At 36.1% G+C, this 19,371-nt stretch overlaps 1 protein-coding gene across 2 annotated transcripts in view; it reads right to left on the reverse strand.

The window, feature by feature from the left end:
* LOC145685770 (uncharacterized) overlaps positions 1-19,371 on the reverse strand; it is a 62,552-nt gene that overhangs the window by 10,743 nt on the left and 32,438 nt on the right. For both annotated transcript variants that reach the window (XM_081758291.1, XM_081758292.1), the window contains 2 exons: positions 18,640-18,744; positions 3,285-3,461 (listed from right to left, as the gene is read on the reverse strand). In XM_081758291.1, coding sequence (XP_081614417.1) covers positions 3,285-3,461; positions 18,640-18,744 — 282 coding nt within the window. The remainder of the gene's footprint in view (positions 1-3,284; positions 3,462-18,639; positions 18,745-19,371) is intronic.

Below are 19,371 nucleotides of genomic sequence, written 5' to 3' on the forward strand. Positions count from 1 at the left end.
ACTTTCTGGGGAACAGTGGCGGACCCAGCCCGAGGAAGGAGGGCCTAGGCCCCCGAACTTTTTGAGTGACAAAATAATTGAAACTACAATTTATATATTTTTGGAAATTTATAGTAAGCGCTGCCTTTAATTCTTTATTGGAAAAGTTTTCAAACATTAGATATAGTTTCAGTTCCTGTCTTTCCTGTTATGCAATGCATAAAACAATATTTGAGGTCCACAATGTCAACGTCCAACCTAGCCATAATATCTATCGGGAGAAAGTTAAGTTGGAAACCATGAACAATTGAAAACTCATGATAGGCCCTATTCTAGCATTGTCTGGGTTCAAGCTTCCACCCCCATTTTTACCTTCTAGATCCGCCACTGCTGGGGAGGTAGTTGCATGTTACTGTGACTCTGGATTATGAAAGCTCTTACAAGGGTAAAGTACACTGAAGCAATGATACTCAATTTTATTTTTAAACAAATGCTCAACGAACTGTATAGGCCTACTACATACAGTATATTGAGTTGAATTGAGTTTAACATCCCGTTCAGCAGCGAGGCTATATGAAACGCGAACCTACTGATTAACGTGGAATCCGAACCATATGAGCTCCCGCCGGGAATCGAACCCGAGTCTCTTACGTCAAAGGCGCGTACGCTAACCGCTAGCCACAAAGGAGCTCATACAGTATATTACTAGCAATAATAATAATAATAATAATAATAATAATAATAATAATAATAATAATAATAATAATAATAATAATAATAATAATAATAATAATAAAGTGGCTTAAATACCTGTTATAGAACCTAAATAAGCGGTCAAAGACGATACTACGCCATGCTAACAAAAGTTACTAAAAATTCTGAAAGGGTTAATGCGCCCGAGATTGTTTACCTTTTAGTACCCTAACTTATATTAATAATTATTACACTTAATGTTCTTTAGTTAGAATGTCGAGAATTCATAATAATTTAATACCACAAGGAATGGATCTTGATTTCAGTGCATTCTTTAATAAGTACAGCTCTGTCTTAAAAAACTGTTATCAATTATGATAAAATGAGTGCTTGACTTTATTTGTAAACTTGTATATTGTAAATAGGCTGTAAATTTTGCCTATGTGTGTACGAAATTCAATATATTAGTTTGTATATTACCTACTTTTTTCGTTTAAATGTATATATTTGTGTTTGAAAGTGATACTTGTATGCAGGGCCGTGCCGTGAGGGGGGCGACAGCCCCGGGCGCCGAAGTAAGGGGGGCGAAAAATTCGGGAGAAAAAGGAAAAAAGATAGGAAAAAATGCTTGGAATATATGTATGGGGGCGCCGTCGTATACTCTCGCCCCGGGCACTTATTTTCCACGGTACGGTTCTGCGTCTATGTATTATTGGTGGGTTAATTTTATTTGCGGGGGCCAATACAAACCATGAAGATAAATACAATGTAATGTAACCTAACCTAACCAAACTTAACCTAAGCTAACCAAAATTAGGCTATAATTATAAAAAAAAGTATCAATTCATAGAAAAAACTTCTACCACCGGAATTAGAATATATCCTTATTTATTTATAAACTAATTTCGTTTTGCGTTTGGTATACATTTAAATGTATGTACTTAAAATTATGTATAATGTTAAATAATCGGATTAGCACTTTTGGATGAATTTTCTTGAATAAATAAATAAATAAAATAAAATTTATTAAATAAAATTGTGTTTTGACGTAGTTTTAAGAGGGTATTTTCAAAAGTTTTCGGCCTGATACTGCTAATAAACAGCTCATGGCATAGAGTGCCGTCTATGAAAGAAATAATGTAACAGTTTCAAACGTCTAGCCGCATCACTTCGTTGGAAGCAGATATTTGGATCAGTTCCTGTGTATTGAGCTTACATACTGCATGAAAATGCTCGAATCAACACGACTGTTGTTGTCAGGACTACAGTGCTAAGTTTGGGCTGTATGGTGAGTGCCGAATCACCTGGAAGCCACAGTTTTTCATTGCTGCCATAACAACAGTAGTCATGTGGACTTAAGCATTGTCGTGTAGTAAACGAGGTCCACCCACAGAGACTTATTCAAATGGCTTTCTCCAATGAACTGTCGCAGCTAGACAATTGGAACTGAAACGTTTTTCTTCCATAGATGGCACTATATGCTATAAACGGTTTATTATCAGCGGCGTGAAATTTCCATATCAGGCCGGGCACTTTTGGAAATACTCTCGTTCTTGTACTCTATTAGGTTCAGTTCAGTTCATAGAACATCTTGACTTCTGGACAACCTCTTGATTTACTTCTAAAATTAGCTTAAATATCTTTATTTTAATAAATACCCATAGTTCTGTATCTCTTCACAAAGTTTTACCCCACTACTGCTTGATGTTCTTTTTTCTTTGTTTATTTAGATCAGTCATTTTTGTATATTGTATATATTATATTATTATAATTAAGTTTAGAACTAACACATAACGTAGAATTTTCTTCCGTTAACGTTGACGCATTCCGCAACGGTTTGCGTCAACACAAAGGAAAATTTGCGTTTTGGTTTGCAATAATAATCGACATGCAGTTACAATTATTAATTGCATTATATGTGTTCCGTGGCGACTCGCAAATTATGCAAATAACATTATGGAATAAGATCCTGTGACTTTGTAGAAACTGAAAGGCCTTTCGAGGCAAGAGACCCTCAACTCTTGCCTCGAAGGTAACTCTAATCTTAATCTTTCCTCGTGTTTCAACTAGGAGTGGGCAAAACCGGTTTCTAGAAAAGCCGAAATTCGAAAAACCGATATTCCAGTTTTCACCGAAACCGATTTCAGTTTTCTCCAAAAACCGGTTCGGTTTTCGCCGAAACTGGTTTCGGTGTAAACTTTTGGAAAACACCGGTTTCCGGAGTACAACGAAACACTATTCTGGGCAGAAATAGAACCAATTTTGAAAAAAAAAAACGAACCGGTTTCGGTGGAAAACCTGTTTTTGCAAATTTTGAAAAACGATTTCGGTTTTTCTAAAAACCGAAAACCGGTTTTTGTGCCCACCACTAGTCTCAACCTCACTGAAAGAAAGCTCAACTGCTTGGCTGATTACTTCAGTAGAAGTTGTAGTTTTATTGGGACCTTAGTCTAACGCAATAAATAAGATCTCCGAATTTGGTACCAGTGATTTGTCAACAGCTGGCAGGTGCCGTCGTATGATTCGATTACTTATTGATAAAGGAATAGTTCCAATATTTTTAAAAACGGAATCAAAAGAAAGTGTATAAGAAATTATGAAATGTCACTTACCGACAACCGGAAAAATATCGTTGCTCCAATAGTCGTCGTACATTGGGTCTAAGATCAGGATCATAAGTCAACATTTGCCGCATCAATTCCCGCCCACCTTCACTCATATGTGGGATTAAAGGCTTTAGACCAGTGCCATCCTTGTGTGGGAAAGCGTATTCAAAGTTTCTGGATTTGCTAAAACAGAAAAAGAACGAAATACAGTTAATCATATGTAAATTACATAGTTTAATTATACTTAGATTAAGGTTTATATTCCGGAAGAGTGAAAAACCTTATTTCAAATTATAGAAAGAAGTTTTGGATATGCTTCTAAATAAGAACTAGACCTACTAATCACTAAAAATGTAACCAACTTTAGCAACGGGCATATATAAAACTTATCCCTCTAAGCAACGTGCGATGGTTTATCGGGAGTCTAGCAGATTATTCAGAAGTTAATTTTTCATGCATTCATTACGGACGTCAATAACAGCAAGATTGCAAAAAAGCAAAGACCAGCGTATTATTGAAGTCATCAATCTGTAGCATATGCTTTTCTTATAACAAATTATGTATCGAACACAAAGAAATTGATATCTGTATTATGAACCGTAATATGTTCAAGAAAATTATTATAAATTTATTTTGTAATGCATCAACATTATAATTGGGCTTTGCCTGTTGTGTTGTTCACAAATAAATAAATAAATATAATGACATTAGGTGTCATTCTGAAACATTGTAAGTAACTTTCCCGAACGAAACAGGGACCACTCGTACCAGAGATGAACCACCATCTTCTTGATGTACAAATCGTGGTGCAATCAGAGACCAGGCGAGTTCAATGGGCAAGACTAGGTGAAATTGAGCCGAGGAGGCAGTGGGAAACAAGATGTCCATTCAGGAATTGGTCAGACGTTGCGTCCCAACATGGTGCCGCACATTGTTCTGTTGAAAAATACATCCACTTCAGGAACAGTACAATAAGAACTGTGGATAGCAAGACAGTGATCGGATACGTCACTTGCTGATTGTCAATTGGATTAAGTACAGCAGTAGCCACCAGACACCAGCATGAGGGACCAGTATTTTTTATTGAAGTCCAAAAGGGACTTAATCTTTTTCGTATTGTGTTCGTACAGATGTTCCGAGAACCAAATGCTTGGTAAGTGATTATATGGGAACAACGTACATTTAGTGGATCCGCAGGACTCAATGGACGAACAATGATCGGAGCCCTCAGCCTCTTTTTTATCCTATATTGTATACCTTAATTTTTCTTATGCGTATGATTTTACATAAATGCTTCTTTCATCATAACATCTACTTCCCTTTGCTTGCCGATCCTAGTGATCATGGTTGACAAAACAGTTTACACAAATATTTGTGCTAACTAGTGGGATACCTAGCACCGCTCCGGTTTCTCCCACTTTCTTCATTCCACTATTACCATCATCTCGCTTAGGCTCAGTGCATAAACGTGGGACGTAAAACTAAAAATAAAACCAGTCAGTGCTCATACCTAGCACCGCTCCAAGGACCCCCCTGTAGCCTATCTTCTGACGGAGCCAATAGCAGCGGGAATGCATGGATAGATTTTCTTGATGAAACAATAATAATGTAATCTTCATTTGATGGAATTTTCGTTTGAATCTTTGGTTCTTAATTTATGACGATGATATCATTTTAAACCTATTACGAAAATCGAAAAATTATCTCTATATAAAAATGGAAATGACTATGTTTGTGACTTCCCCTAGTAGCAAGGTTGGTTGGCCCACCGTTGGGGATTGAGTGGAATTTGGTCAAAACGGTGGGTGATGGTCGGTACAAGCCTATAGCGGAGAAACGTACGTTGGCCCACCGTTGGTTAAATGTATGGTTGGCCAACCAACTATTCTCCCGACCTTCACGCAACTATACTCGAGTTGACTGTTTTCCCAACCAAGAAATACGTTACTTTAGCGTTGGCTAAATGACGGGGAATCGCTCTACCAAAAGCATTTTTTCCCACCACACGACCACTGATTTTTATCGTTGGGTAAAGGTCGCTAACTCCATCATACTTGATGTTGGTAGAGTGCGTTACTGTTCATGCGCACTTCTTCACCGTCATATTGTGGTTTAGAATAATGACAAAAGTGTTGTGGTCATCGCTTGAGTTACAGAAGGAGTGGTCAAACTGCTTTTCTAAAACGATTTAGAAAAAGGAAAGGTAAGTAGGATATTTAATCGTTCTATATAAAATAATTTCCATACTTTTTTTTTAATGAAAACATGTGGTGAACAGGTTATGATTGTGCATGGAGTGCTAATGTAGAATGTGTTAACACTAATTAACATTGAAATGATTAATATCCATTTTAAGAAGGCAAAATTAGTTTACGTGAGCCAGTTACACTCTTCACTGGGTTACAGTACAGCAGATGTGTGCATGGAAATTAGAGTTAATAAATATTTCTGGGTTCAGTTTGGCCAATTACCTTTGGCTACAATGCATTGTTCCCGCGCATGCACATTAGGTTAGGTTAGTTCTACTCTTCCACCCAAGAATGACATAATGCTTTGACTTTGTATAAGTTTATGCATTAGTAACGATTCTCCAGTCACTTGAAAAAGGGGAAATAGTGCCAAAATATACTGAAAACAGCATGCAATAAACTTTGCCATATGACCCTTGTACTTAGATTTTGGGTGAATTGCCAAAGTCCCAACCAATTTCAGAAACTTTGCCGAATAAATTGAACAATTCGTTCTGGTTTTCAGAGGAACAGTGTGTATCAGTTAGGAGATTTTTGTTTTTTATGTACTGAAATGGGCATTACTCGAGCACACGATTCTACCAAATTTTGACACGTTTCTTACATTTTCAAGTTATGTTAGGGCTTTGTATTTATTTTAGCAGAGCAGGCATTAAGTGAGGAGCTCAGGGTTTGCCCAAGTGGGTCCAGCCCGATAAAACCCACCGGGTTTTTTCGGGTTGGACCCACTTGAAAAAAAAACCGCCTGGGTTTTTGAGCTTTTTTTGTACTTTTATTGGTACAACTAAGGCGATCATATTGAAAGTGATTTTTATCAGATTTTGGACTTTCATTGGGCGAATTAGATGCTTTCACGTTAACGTACTCAACAGCATTCAACATAAGACCTTTATAAACTTTAGAATGCACTGAATGGATAAAAAAAAAAAAAAAAACCTTCTCTTAGCTTGAGATAATTATAGAACAAATTAAAGTGCAGATTATGCTTATAGCCTATTTGAGATAAAATATGCAATTTTATATTTTAGAAGATACTCTCCGTGAATAGTGTGCTCGCCAACTCTGCGACACCGAGGGACGTTATCCCTCATAGAGTGCCGGTACTACCAGTAAATATGTACTGCATTAGTGAAACTACTAGTATTATTTTTGGCATTAGTGCCGTAACGCCGGACCAATTTGAAAACTGGAAAAAGCACCAAAATGCACTGCACTGCATTCGGTTATATTTTGTTGGATTACATCAAATTATGTTACTTTACGTTAGGGGCATAAAAACTACTACAGCACAGAAACACAAACCAACCTGTGCTAGGTGGCCACTAGAAAGCACGAATGCTGTCGAACCGAGTCAGGGCAGGGAGACCGAGCGGAGCGAGGGGCTGCGTTCGTAGGGAGCAGGTGGGTATACGCGTATTTTAAATTAATATTTTTGGCGAACGTCATTGAGGCTCCCGGGATGATTCTATCTACATTTATTCGTTCGTCTGCCTGTACCACACATACTAGACGGTACTACTTTCAGTCTTTTAAGCTTAAATTTTCAGGGCACAATCAGAAGATTTTGTGTAAATTTCCTGTACAGACTTTGGCTGCATACCAATGTAAAATTTAAAAATCGCGGTCATTTTGTTCAAAATAGTGGGTGTTCACACTACAAATCAAGAGGCATTGAAATATTTCGAAAAAAAAAACCCAATTAAACAAGAAAATACCTATATGGGCCCAGGTAAGTTGTGCTTTTTCAAAAAGACCCGGTTTCTTTCAAACCCTGGAGGAGCTCCATTACTACTTGCAGATTGACTTCAGGCGGGCTCAGCAGGGTTGGCTGGTTTAAACCATGATTTAAACCTTGGTTTAAACCAGCTGGTTTTTTCAAAAAAAAAAAAAAAAAAACTGCTTTAAACCAAAATACAAAAAATTTTCGTAAAAGTGTAACTATTCGTAAAATTTTGATGAACACATATTTGTGGGCTATCACGTTTCACTCCCATATATTATTCGTACTATATTTAGACCTAAATTCCCCATTCTTTACTCAAAGAGATTATATTACAAAAGCAACTTTTTTTTATGTAACTTTATGGATGTTTCTTTTGTGATTTTTTAAATAGTTTCTTACTATTGTTATGCAACCAAAGGAAAATTCTAAACATTGTTTCGTTTTAATAACGTTTACTATTGATAAAATACATCGAAGTACCGTACTTTTTGGGGGAGTGGGGTCATACAAACCCCACTGGAGGCAATTATTGAAATAACAAGAATCTTTGGTAACTATTTTTGTATAAATTGGTCAGAGCCTAAGTGGACTCAAATAATTCGTATCTTTATTCACTTTTCTTACTGATATGCAAATTAAGTAGTTATATTTCTTTAACTTGGACTAATAAAAGTCGTAGTGAACTGACTTGGACTAAATTAGTTCTTCTGTACTCTGTAGTACTTTGAAATTGTCCATATGTAATTCTGTTTAATGGTTCCACTTGTGCAATTGTTTATCTTTTTGTCCTTCTGTCCTAATGACTCTTGATGATTATATTGACAAATATGTAAAGATTAGTCAACGTATTTTTACCAGGAGTCCTTCGTGAGTGAGTCGGCAGACGTATCGCATTTGTGGCCAATTAGTCCCGGTTTCGAGTTCAAATAGAGGACAATTTCTCTCGGATGTAAGCCGAGAAGCAGTTTGGATTCCGTTTTAAGCTTATGTGACCCCTTCCAGCATAACCCGGTTGTTGCATACTAACACCAAGGCGAAAAAAGCTTATTTCTGTCCATATGTGATATTAATACGTAGAGCAAATTATTTAAACCAAAAGAAAAACCGGGTTTAAACCCCAAAAAACCTGGTTTTTTGGTTTTTTCAATAAAAACCATGGTTTTTGCCAACCCTGGGGCTCAGTATTAATACAGTATGGACGTATGGCACACAAACTACAATGCATAAAACACGAACTAACTTGTACTAGGTGGCCACTGAGAAATACGAATGCTGTCTGAGTCAGAGCAGGGAGGCGCGAGCGAAAGCGAGGGGGTGCGTCCGTCAGCGACGAAGGGTGTACGCATAAACGAGGATAGTGGAGACGCACACTTTCACTCACTCAAAATTCATTTAAATATGCTGTGCACTGACAGTAATTTCTTACATTCACACTTCCATTCTTTCACAAAAGATATTTCACATCGTGTTTAACTATAAATTTTCTTTTTGGTAAAACATTCTGCTCGAGTGGAACCGCGAAATATATGCTAGGTTGTTGGCTATTTATTGCGTTTTTAAGTAGCACTGTATCTGTACGTGGAAGGAACTATGATATTTGGCGCACTGGCACACTTTTTTTGATTTAATGGCGGAAATACGCCTACTATTGTTTTTTTTTAAACGAGTCTGCATTGTTCAAACTTCGCCAAAGATATAGAGTACTGAACACAACAATTTTTGTTAAAAGTAGAAAGAGGAGAACAATGCAGACTTCAGGGACGTATTTCGGGTGTTCCTCCCCCCGCATCTGCACCGAAGATTGAAAACCCTGTGCATTTAAATAACTTGAGTCGAAATTTATGCATCTCATGCCGTAAACTAGTTCTGAACCGGCCGATTTTACACACACACACACACACACATATGTATCATTTTGTTGAATGTTGATATACTTTTTCCTCAATGCATATGAATTCGAAATTTAATCCCAATTAGGAAATTTGCTATGAAAATTCATAGCTAATTAACATTTAACTCTAATTCCCAATGTTTTTCTCAGGTCTCGAGATGTATTATCCAAAGCGAAAGAAATTATTAAATTAAATATAACACCGTTTAAAAGAAAAAGCTCACTGTTAGTATTTTCCACCCTGCACCAGACTCCCGCGTGGTGCAGAGCATGTTTGCGGTCAGTAGATAAGCTGGACTGAACGGCTGAGAGGAGAAATTAGAATACCCAAACTGCAAGATCAGTATCATAATATCGGGTTTTGAAAGCAGGCATTTAAAGGAGTATATCCTAGAATTGTACATTCAAAATATGTTGCAATGAATGCATTTGAGGCTGGCAGAAGTAAACTCCTTCACCCATTAACTATTATATCTTTGAAAGCAGAAATGGTTGGTTGGTTTTGTACCCTCTATGAAACTGAACTCTTGGAACCCCAGATTTGTTTCTCATGTTACAGCTGTTAAACAAGTGAGATTACAATTCATCTTTACTTGCAGACTATCTCGAGTGTATGCTAAAGATGCATGCTAAATATTTAAGTTGTCTCTTTGATGGTTCTGCGTAAAGAACATAATTTAGGTGGGATTCTAGAAGACCCCATGTAATTGCTGTGTAAAAGTGTTCTTGGTAGTACACAAGGGTTAACATTCTTAAACAAAAAATGCCGAAATTATGAGCATTCGAAATCGTAATGTTGCAAAAAAAAAAAAAAAAAAAAAGTTTAAAGTTATTTTCCTTTTATATTTCTTTTTTTTTTCTATTTCTTAAAAGTTATTATATATGCAATACAGGGTATACTTCATTTTTCCCGCAGGTTTCACGGTTATTGCTAAGCATTTGGCTAACATTAAGGGACGTCTGGAACGCATAGAAGAAACCCAGTCACGCATACTAGAATACGTCCACGGAAATTCACGTTCACCGGGAATTTCGCAACCACTGGTATTACCCGACGGTCTGACTCTACCCTGTGAAACGGTATCGTCGGTTAAATCACTGGAAGAATGGGCACACAATGAAAATAATGCTACAAGTTTGGTAGGTTTTGAGCTCACTGTAGTATTTTAGACCGTAATTTCCGTATTTTTATATTATACGGGGTGCAAGATGAAACTGAATAAACAAAGTGGGTCATAATTTCCTTTGTAGTTTCGAACATTGATAATGCAGCAACTATGATAGAAATAAACTTGTTCATACCAGCAATTGGCGTCTCTCCTAGTATGAATCTATATAACATGCCACATAAATTGTTCATATATTAAGCCGCTACAGAGCAGTCAACGACCTTAACATGTCATGTTGGGGCGTGTGTGGTAGAAACATTCGGCATCTGTTTCTATGAATGTCTCAGTTGTTGTAATATGAATATTCACAACCGCGGAAGCAATTATGAATAACTTCGTTCCAGTATACATAACCTAATGAAGCCTATAGGGCATATCTTATTTTATAGAGACTTGGATTTGCGTTCGTTGTATTCTGGGCTCAAGTTCGGCTCCGCCATCCTAACAGGGACTTTCAGGGTTTTCCCACCAGGAGAATTTTAAGACTATGCCTATAGAAAATGGTCATGACTTAAACATTTTCCCGCATCTTAAGCTGTTATGTAACGTGTGTGTTGTATCTAGATTATAAACAAAATGATATACACAATGCAATGGAAATATCCCTGAAGTAGCATCCCTGCTTCCTTTGTTTTTGTATCATAAGAAAACAATTATTTATTCAGTGTTGGCGAAATGATTAAAGAGAAATAAGTTTTTCATTGTATATTTGCTACACATTTTAAGTATTTTTCATTGTAAATCTTGGGTACAAGAATTATTAAACGGTATGTCACTTTCAGTTAAAGGGGCATTCCACTTTCCGAAAATTATTCGTTATTTGCACAGTATGTTCTTTATGCTTCATTATGCTTTTAAAATTCGGTTCGTCATTATTTTCATGTTTGGAAATAATAACATATTTTACTGTTTGCCTTATCCGGCTAGTTGTTACGGGATGTTTCATATTAAAAATGTTCTGTTTCCGTTCTTTCGTGTGCAAATTGTATTGCTCTGTGCACTGGTACAAATATATGCTATCTAAACATCTCTAAGTAGTGGTATTTAAGAACCTGTAAAAGTCAGGAAATTTGATTTTGCCAAACGAGCGGGAACCCTTTCATCGATTACTTCTAGTTTTCTTCGTTTCTATGCTAGGCAAGGAAAAAAATTGATATTTTTAGTTCATTGTGTCCTGCTATTCGTTAGTAACAACTAGTGTATTGGTAATATGTATAATTATAACTGCTTTTATTATATTTGCTTACAGCAAATAGCTTTAAGTACCTTGGGTGGTAAAAGTGTTGAGAAGTTAGTGAGACGAATGTTAGAAAAAGTACTCAGTAACGACGTAGCAAAGAAATTCAAACCTAAAATTCTTGTATAAACCTAAAATTGCCCGGATAAGGATGACGAAGTGCTTGGTAATACTCCATCAGTCGTTTCGTCTCGATGATGTTAAAACAGAGGTAGTTCAGAAAGAGTTCGAACCTTTTTTTTCAACCGTCTAAAAGCGTCTTATTTTAATTCAAATCTTGATGAGTTTTATAAATCAGTTCTAAGTGGGAAAAGTGAATTCTAACACTTGTGGAGTCTTGTGAAAATGACATTGATTATTTCACACAGAAATTCAAGTATAGAGTCTGGTATTTCTATTAAGAAAAGTTTATTGGTAGACAACGTGTAAGTGGCTTCTTCATTAGCCCAACGACAACTGGTAGATTGGCCTACGCACGCGGAACTTCAGAACTCTGAACTTCTGTAAAATGTGCGAGAACAAGACAATTCGGCTTTGGAAGAAACGGGAAAAGAAAGAGAAAATTATCACTTAACTCTGTATGAGCTTATTCCGTAAAAAAAAAAAAAAATCATTTAGGTGCCGTTCAAAATTTTGTAGCTCCTGATCCGAAAACTAATTATCGGCCAAGATCGCAATCTTTTGATGCAATTTTTTTTTTTTTTTTTTTGGGAAGGGGGTCATTCCTAAAATTCTCGTTATCTTTTAATATATTGTATAATATGTATAACAATAAATTTGTTTTGTTGTGATACCAAGTAGGATCTATTGCAATAACTGAAAAAAAAATCGGTAGGAATTGGTATGGGCAGCTGTAATGTTCGCTCGTCATAACTTTCATTATGTTAAACTTTCAAATATTTTTGCGTTTGAGGGTGGAAGATTCACAATTTGCATTCTCACAGTTGCATATACATTTACACATTATTTTGAAAAGTTTCTCATTGTTTTATTTTTCATTTTATTGAATTCAAAGAAATATTGAGAAATTCCATTAAAGTATCGTTTTTTTTTTGGTTTGTTTACTAAACTTTTAGGAGCGCTTATTTTTTTTTTTTTCGAAATTTATAGAATCAATTTGTTGCCATTTTTTAAAGAATTCTTAAGTTACAGCTGCTTGTTGTGCAAAAGGATGGCTAATCTTTTAGTGTTTTATATAAAGAAATTTAACGTTAGTGTATAATATTATTTGAAGATGTCTTATAAAGTCTCTTCACTAGCTCAAATGGCAATTCCTTGGATAACTTACACTGGTCCACTATTATTAGCCTTTTGTATGGCTCTGTGTCTACTGTATAGTGTTACAAACGGAAAGTTGCTGATCTTTGGCAGCACACAGGTTGAGAATCACTGCCCCAAGTCTTTATTTAGCTTTTACGGGCATTCATCATCAGTACACCATTATGTTATTAAATGTCGCGGGTCAGGGAAAATAGGTGATCTTGCACCTGGAAATCAGGGAAAATGATAAAAGTAATTTTGTAAGAACCCTGTGTTGGGTTAAATGGTTATTTTAAAATTCAACCATTCATTACTTTTATAAACGTCATTTCTAGCGTATTGATTATAATACAATGTCACTAAAATGACGTTACATACTTGTTAATATTGTTGATAAATAATAACGCAGGCATGATTATTACGGGAATTTCCTGGTCTAAAAAATACACTAATAGAACCGCACAACTCTATACCCAAAGTACTATTTCGATTCCCGAATATACTTCGTATAGGAGTTGTAGATTTTGTCCTTTATAACCCCATTGCTGGAAATACGTGAAGGCCAAGTTAATTTATTTCTGTCCATACGTATTTTTTTGTTAATCAATCACAGAAACAGGTTGACTTTTTATTTTTTGTAAGAAAACGCTTTTTGCCAACCCTGGTTCGCAACACTTATTACAAGAGAAAAATGTTATTTAAAAAAGATTGAAATAAAAGAACTGCCAAATGAAGTTTTAAAAATATTTTTTCCACTTCATTATTTATTTCGATAGGTTTTAAGGTGTTAAGTGTATATGGCACAAGTCGGAAGGACAAAGGGCTCTGGTAGGGTCTGTTTTGAAAGTTTTATTCCAGTATTCATCTGAGGTGTACATGAAAATTTCTACCCAGTATTGACATTCGCGAAGCACAGAATTTGCAAATGCTAAACCAGTGGTAGAATGGACCTTTATTTGTTTACTTTAGAAAATCGCGAACTGCAAATGTATTTAAATTATATTTTATAAATTAAGTTCGGCTGTTTTCACTTTGTACATATGAAATATATATTACGCTGCATTGGAGGGGATTGTTTGTGCTAATAAGCTACTTAACTTTTATTTGCAGTTCTGGTTGAGATGAGAGGCCAGCTACTGAACCTACATCCAATTCTTCGATTTTAAAAGGACAGCTAAATAGTTGAAAAATGGAGGAAACAGTGGAAAAAGAAAACTTTGGAGATTCTGCGAGATCTAAGCGCCGCAAGATTCAAAAGGAGTATGAAGAAATTTTTAATGAATAGAAATTTCTCTCTGCAGAAGTAATAGGACAAGAAATAAAGAAAACTAATAAACTAGATTCAGATAACAATGCGAATGAAACTTCGTGCAGAAATGATGATCAAGTTCCACGTGTCAGTGACCTCGACATTTCAGAGGTATCCAGCGAATATGATAATTCTAGTGATTTTGGAGTGCGGAGTGATAGTGATGGTGAAGTTCCTGATTCTATGGAAGTGAAGTTGGTGCAGTGGGCAAAGGAATATAACATAACTAATACAGCCACTACCAATCTGTTACATATTTTAAACCAATATTTCCCTCAACTTCCTTTAGACGCACGAACTCTATTACATACATCGTCTTGCTCCAATGTAGATACACGTGCAGGGGGTCTATTTAAATACTTTGGCGTAGAACATAATATTGTGAAGAAAAAGTCATCAGGTTTGATTCCATGTGTTTATCCATTTGTAAATTCCAAGTTGTTGGTAGAAAATGATGGAACATGTTTGGTAACTATTACAATTAATGTGGATGGTTTACCTTTACATTCGAATTCAACCAAATGTTTTTGGCCTTTAATGGGAATTGTGGATCAGGCAGTGATAAAACACCAGTTTTTCAAGTGGACATTATTATTAATTTTAAAAGTGAAAAGTGTGTGACAGGACTCGAGATCAAACCCAGGTCCTTAGGTTTATCGCGCCTGTGTGCTAACCAACTTCGCCACCCAGTCGATCCATTTTCCAGTCACACAATTTACACTTTTGAGTACGGTGTTCTTTTTTTTTCAGACTATATGCAGAGTCAGGATACCACAACTTTCTGTTGTGATTGGACTTCCCAGCAGACACTGGGGCAGTCCAAACTCAACGAAGTTGTACTACACTCCATGTGGTCTGAAAGAAGGACAACACCGTCCTCAATAGTTGAAATTGTGTGGTTGGGAGTTAGATCGACTGGGTGACGCAGTGAGTTAGCACATAAGCATGATGAGCCTAAGGTCTCAGGTTCGATTATTGGTCCAATCACACATTTTCTACTTCAAAATTATAATGTCTGCACTTGCGGAGCCTTGGTGTAAAAATCGGAAATCGACCTAATTTCTTTATTGAGATATTTTTATTTTCTATAGTCCCTACTTTTCGAGTGTTGACTTTGTGATGAAGTATACTTTTAAGAGGCCCCGTCACAGCGAAATTAAAATATCGCTAATTTTACAGTAATTATGTGATATCTTCAAATAGATAAAAGAATCGAAATGTGGAACAAGAGCGCCCTAGACAATATTATTTTGCATGAGATACCGTTATCACGAATCACCTAGTAGCTTTGCGTTTGCAGCCATTTGTAAATGCAAAAATAAGTGCCGATTCTTTAAATGGCTAGAAATCGAAAGCAGATAAGTGAGTCGTGATAACGGTATCTCAAGTAAAATAATATTGTCTAGCGAGCTCTTGTTCCATTTTTCGATTACTTTTATCTGTTTGAAGATATCATAATTATTGTAAAATCAGCGATATTTTGATTTCGCCGTGACGCTAATCGCCGTGACGGGGCCTCTTAATTTTAGAAAGAAAGCAACGCTTATTGAACTTTAAGCTGTACGTACACAGGCCGGGGGGAAGGGAAACGGTAGGTATGCTTTATCCAAATCATCATCCTGTGCCTTATAAAATCGAATCGTACGTTTAATGACTCTTTCAATTTTCATTCGCCTGTTAGGTCTACTTGTCTTTTCCTATGATGTAGCGTTTTTTTTTTATTTATTTGCTTTCTTGGGTTTATAAGATAAAAAGGTATTTACTTGTTTTATCTGATCAGAATATTAAGTTGTGCATGTTAAGAAATTACGAAATATATAGGTTTACTAGCCGGTTACACATCTGAACGTTTTTCTTGTAATGTTACATCATATGTATGGGTGCATGCATTTAGAAAGTAGACACTCAGAAGTGTTGTATATATATATATATAATCGCATTCAAAAAAGTCTTATTTTATACGTATATGAGGCGATGGTGCTGTAAAATTTCTTCATATGTAGTAGAAGTAATAACTGATCTACGCTATCTGAGTATAATTGTAACATTAACAAAATAAGAATTTCCATTATGTAAAACTGTTTACTGTATAGTGCTTCAAAATATGCCATTTTCATGCACAGATTTACTTCTATCATTAACCACCGGCTGGTCCCCTTTCATATGCTCGTACACATATGTGAAATAATGCTGATATTTCAACATGGATCCAGATTTAATATGCGTATCTCATTGTTGTTTACAATGAACAGTTACCACTATTTTGTTTGCAACTTCAAAAATATTTACTATTTTTCTTTGTTATTGTATTTTTTACATTTAAGAAGATTGTAATATTGTAAAACAAATGATTTTGCAACTTGCAATTATAATAAAAATTATGTAGTGGAAACTTAAGAACAGTGTTTAGTTTATTTCATTTTCATTAAATTATTACTGATCTCTTTTCAATTACTTTGTTATTGCAGTAGTATTGTGGATTGGTGTATAAGATAGCAAGGAAAAGTTCCTCAATCTCTAATGGGTATAATGCGTGTTTGTTATTTGGCTGTTTGTCTATTGATTTTCATTTTTCAATAATTTGCTTGGTTAGTACTATAGCACGGCCAACAAGAGATGGTCTCTGACGTTTCTTACCACATGCGGTAGAATATTGCAGCCCCCACTTTGATATCAGTGTTACCAACCACGATCACTCTGTCTTATACCATTAATTAAATTGCCACTACAGTTGCACCGAAAAGAACCTTGTCACGCGAGTAGTGGCAATGTCACTGCTAGCTGTCAGAGACGTTCTCTTACTGGACGCACTATAGTATCCATTAAAACGCAGTTCTGAACAGAACAAAATGAATTATATTAATAACTATACGTTACAGTTTCAAGGACCTAACGTCCTCTTTATCAGACGCAAACATTGAGAAAAGACTGTTGACAGCAGATCTTATCAACTGATGGTTATTTAATGGTTAATGGTTTTCCAGAGCGTTTTAATGGTTATTGATTATCCAGAACCATGGAGTTTATTGTTCAGTACTAGTATAAATGTACAATCGGAAGACGTCGCATCCTGATCCATGTAAGTATTCCTCTTTAGTGTTTTCCTACATTTTTGCACATTTAGGGGGCTTTACCCCATCCCTCTTGCCCAAATTTCCTCTCCAATGAACTTGGTATGTACTTTGAACGAATAAATAATCATTGAAAGTTTCATTTGAGTCGGTTCAGATGTTCGAAAGTTGTCGTGAGACCAACACACAATACAAATGCTGAGCGAGTCGAATCTCAGACTGCTTCACACATTCAATAATCCATATTTTCAGTCTTCCGAAGTTAGCCCAGCCAAACCTCTACGTTGAATGGTAGTTCATCATCCAATGCTGTCGTGTGCGCAACCAAATGTAGCATAATTCCCTGACGTTCCCTAACGTGTCTTCGCTGCGGATGAGGTAGGGTGGAGATGCATTCGGTTCGACACATTTTACTTTTTACATGGTATTCCTGATACTCAGATCTGTTATTTATTTAGGCATGAGTTATTATTTATATAGTAATAACGCAAATACACTTGATAATATCTGCGTCATTATATATGAATAATAACTGTGTAAATAAATAATATCCGAATATCTCAGGAATACCATATAAAAAGTCAAAGGTGCCAAACCGAATGCATCACCACCCTATCCCATCCGTCGCAAGGACACGTCGGGGAACGTCAGGGAATAATGCTAGATTTGGTTGGGTAAACGTCAGCGTTTGGATGGAGAACCACCATTCAACGTCGAGGTTTAGTTGGTGTAACGTAGGGAAACTGGTGGGATTTGGTTGGGTGAATGTAGGCCCAACATTCTCAAGGTTGTTGGGGTTTAGTTGGGCCAACGTTGGGAGATGGTTGGGTAAACGAAGGCCCACCCTTCTTTTGGTTGGGGAATAAGTGGGAAATGGTTTGGGTGGGAATTGGTTGCCAAAGCGGCCAAACATGACGTTGGGCCACCGTTTGTATGTCGCATTACCCCTGAATCAGCTGACCCACCTCGATTAAATTTTCAACATAGATTAGGTTTGTGCCTGGGAGTGATTTTATCATTTCACTTTGACGGTACCATGTAAGGGAGGGGGAGATATTTAAAAAGGATCGAAAATGACCGATATTAGAGTAGAATCCATAGTTTTCGGGGTCTCTGATCTGAGATTAACAGTGACGCTTCCGATGCTGTTTAAATGCAAATTCAGCCCTGGAACTTGGAGGAGAGGAAGGGAGGATATGACCGATAGTAGTGTTGAATTTATAGTTCTCGAGTCGCTGAGAGAACAGTGATACTTCCGATGCCGTTTAAATCCAAATTCACCCCTTTATGTTAAACTGAAATTGAATAAACTAATAAGTAAATAATATATAAGACAATATGGACCAACTCTTCTCCTGATCATTTGTTCTAATCAGAATGTGATTATTGCATGCAATCTATCGATCATTAAAAAAAATGAAAAGAATAGAATAGTATAAATAAGTTCCTTACTGCCTAGTAAATTTTGATAAAAGCCGTGTATTTGGAGTTCCAATAATTTCATGGATTTTGTCGATTTGATCAACTTCGTTGGTTCCAGGAAAAAGAGGTTTCAATCTGAAACAAAAGAGAAAAAAAAAACATTGAAAAGAATTGAAAAAAAAAAAGTGTTATCGTGATTTTGTTCTTAGCTTTGAATAACAATGGATACATTATTGCTAACCACTTGCCAACACGTGTCTATTAAAAATAGTTAAATGGCTCTTGGAATACGCAGTGGTGTCCCCCCTCAATTGTCTATCCGTAGGTGTTCTTCCATGAAAAAAATCTTTTCGATTAATTTTTACACCCCCTCAAACATATTTATATAGATTTTTACCCCCCAAATATTTCAATGACGCAGTTTGCGTCATAGCCCCCCCTTTGTGGGCACCCCTGGAATACGGGTAAAATGTCTAAACTTAAGTAAAATTATAGCTAACAGAATTTAAAAATAAAGCGTATTTTCTAACTTTGGCGTATTCATTTAATCCATATAAACAAAAATGAAAGCGACTACGTTTGAAGGATAAGAAAAAAACAAGGAATGTCCATGTGTATTCTTTAACGGGTGCTCTGTCCTATGTGTTGGTGAATCTTGGTACTATTTGACTGTATATGCCATGCATGGGTCTATGTAGAAATGTTCATATAAAAAGGAGCAAAAGTTTTGACTAACCCTATTCATTTTGTACGCGGTTTTCA

This window comes from Thermobia domestica, chromosome 5, assembly GCF_964235325.1.
Source record: "Thermobia domestica chromosome 5, izTheDome1.hap1.1, whole genome shotgun sequence".
NCBI lineage: Eukaryota > Metazoa > Arthropoda > Insecta > Zygentoma > Lepismatidae > Thermobia > Thermobia domestica.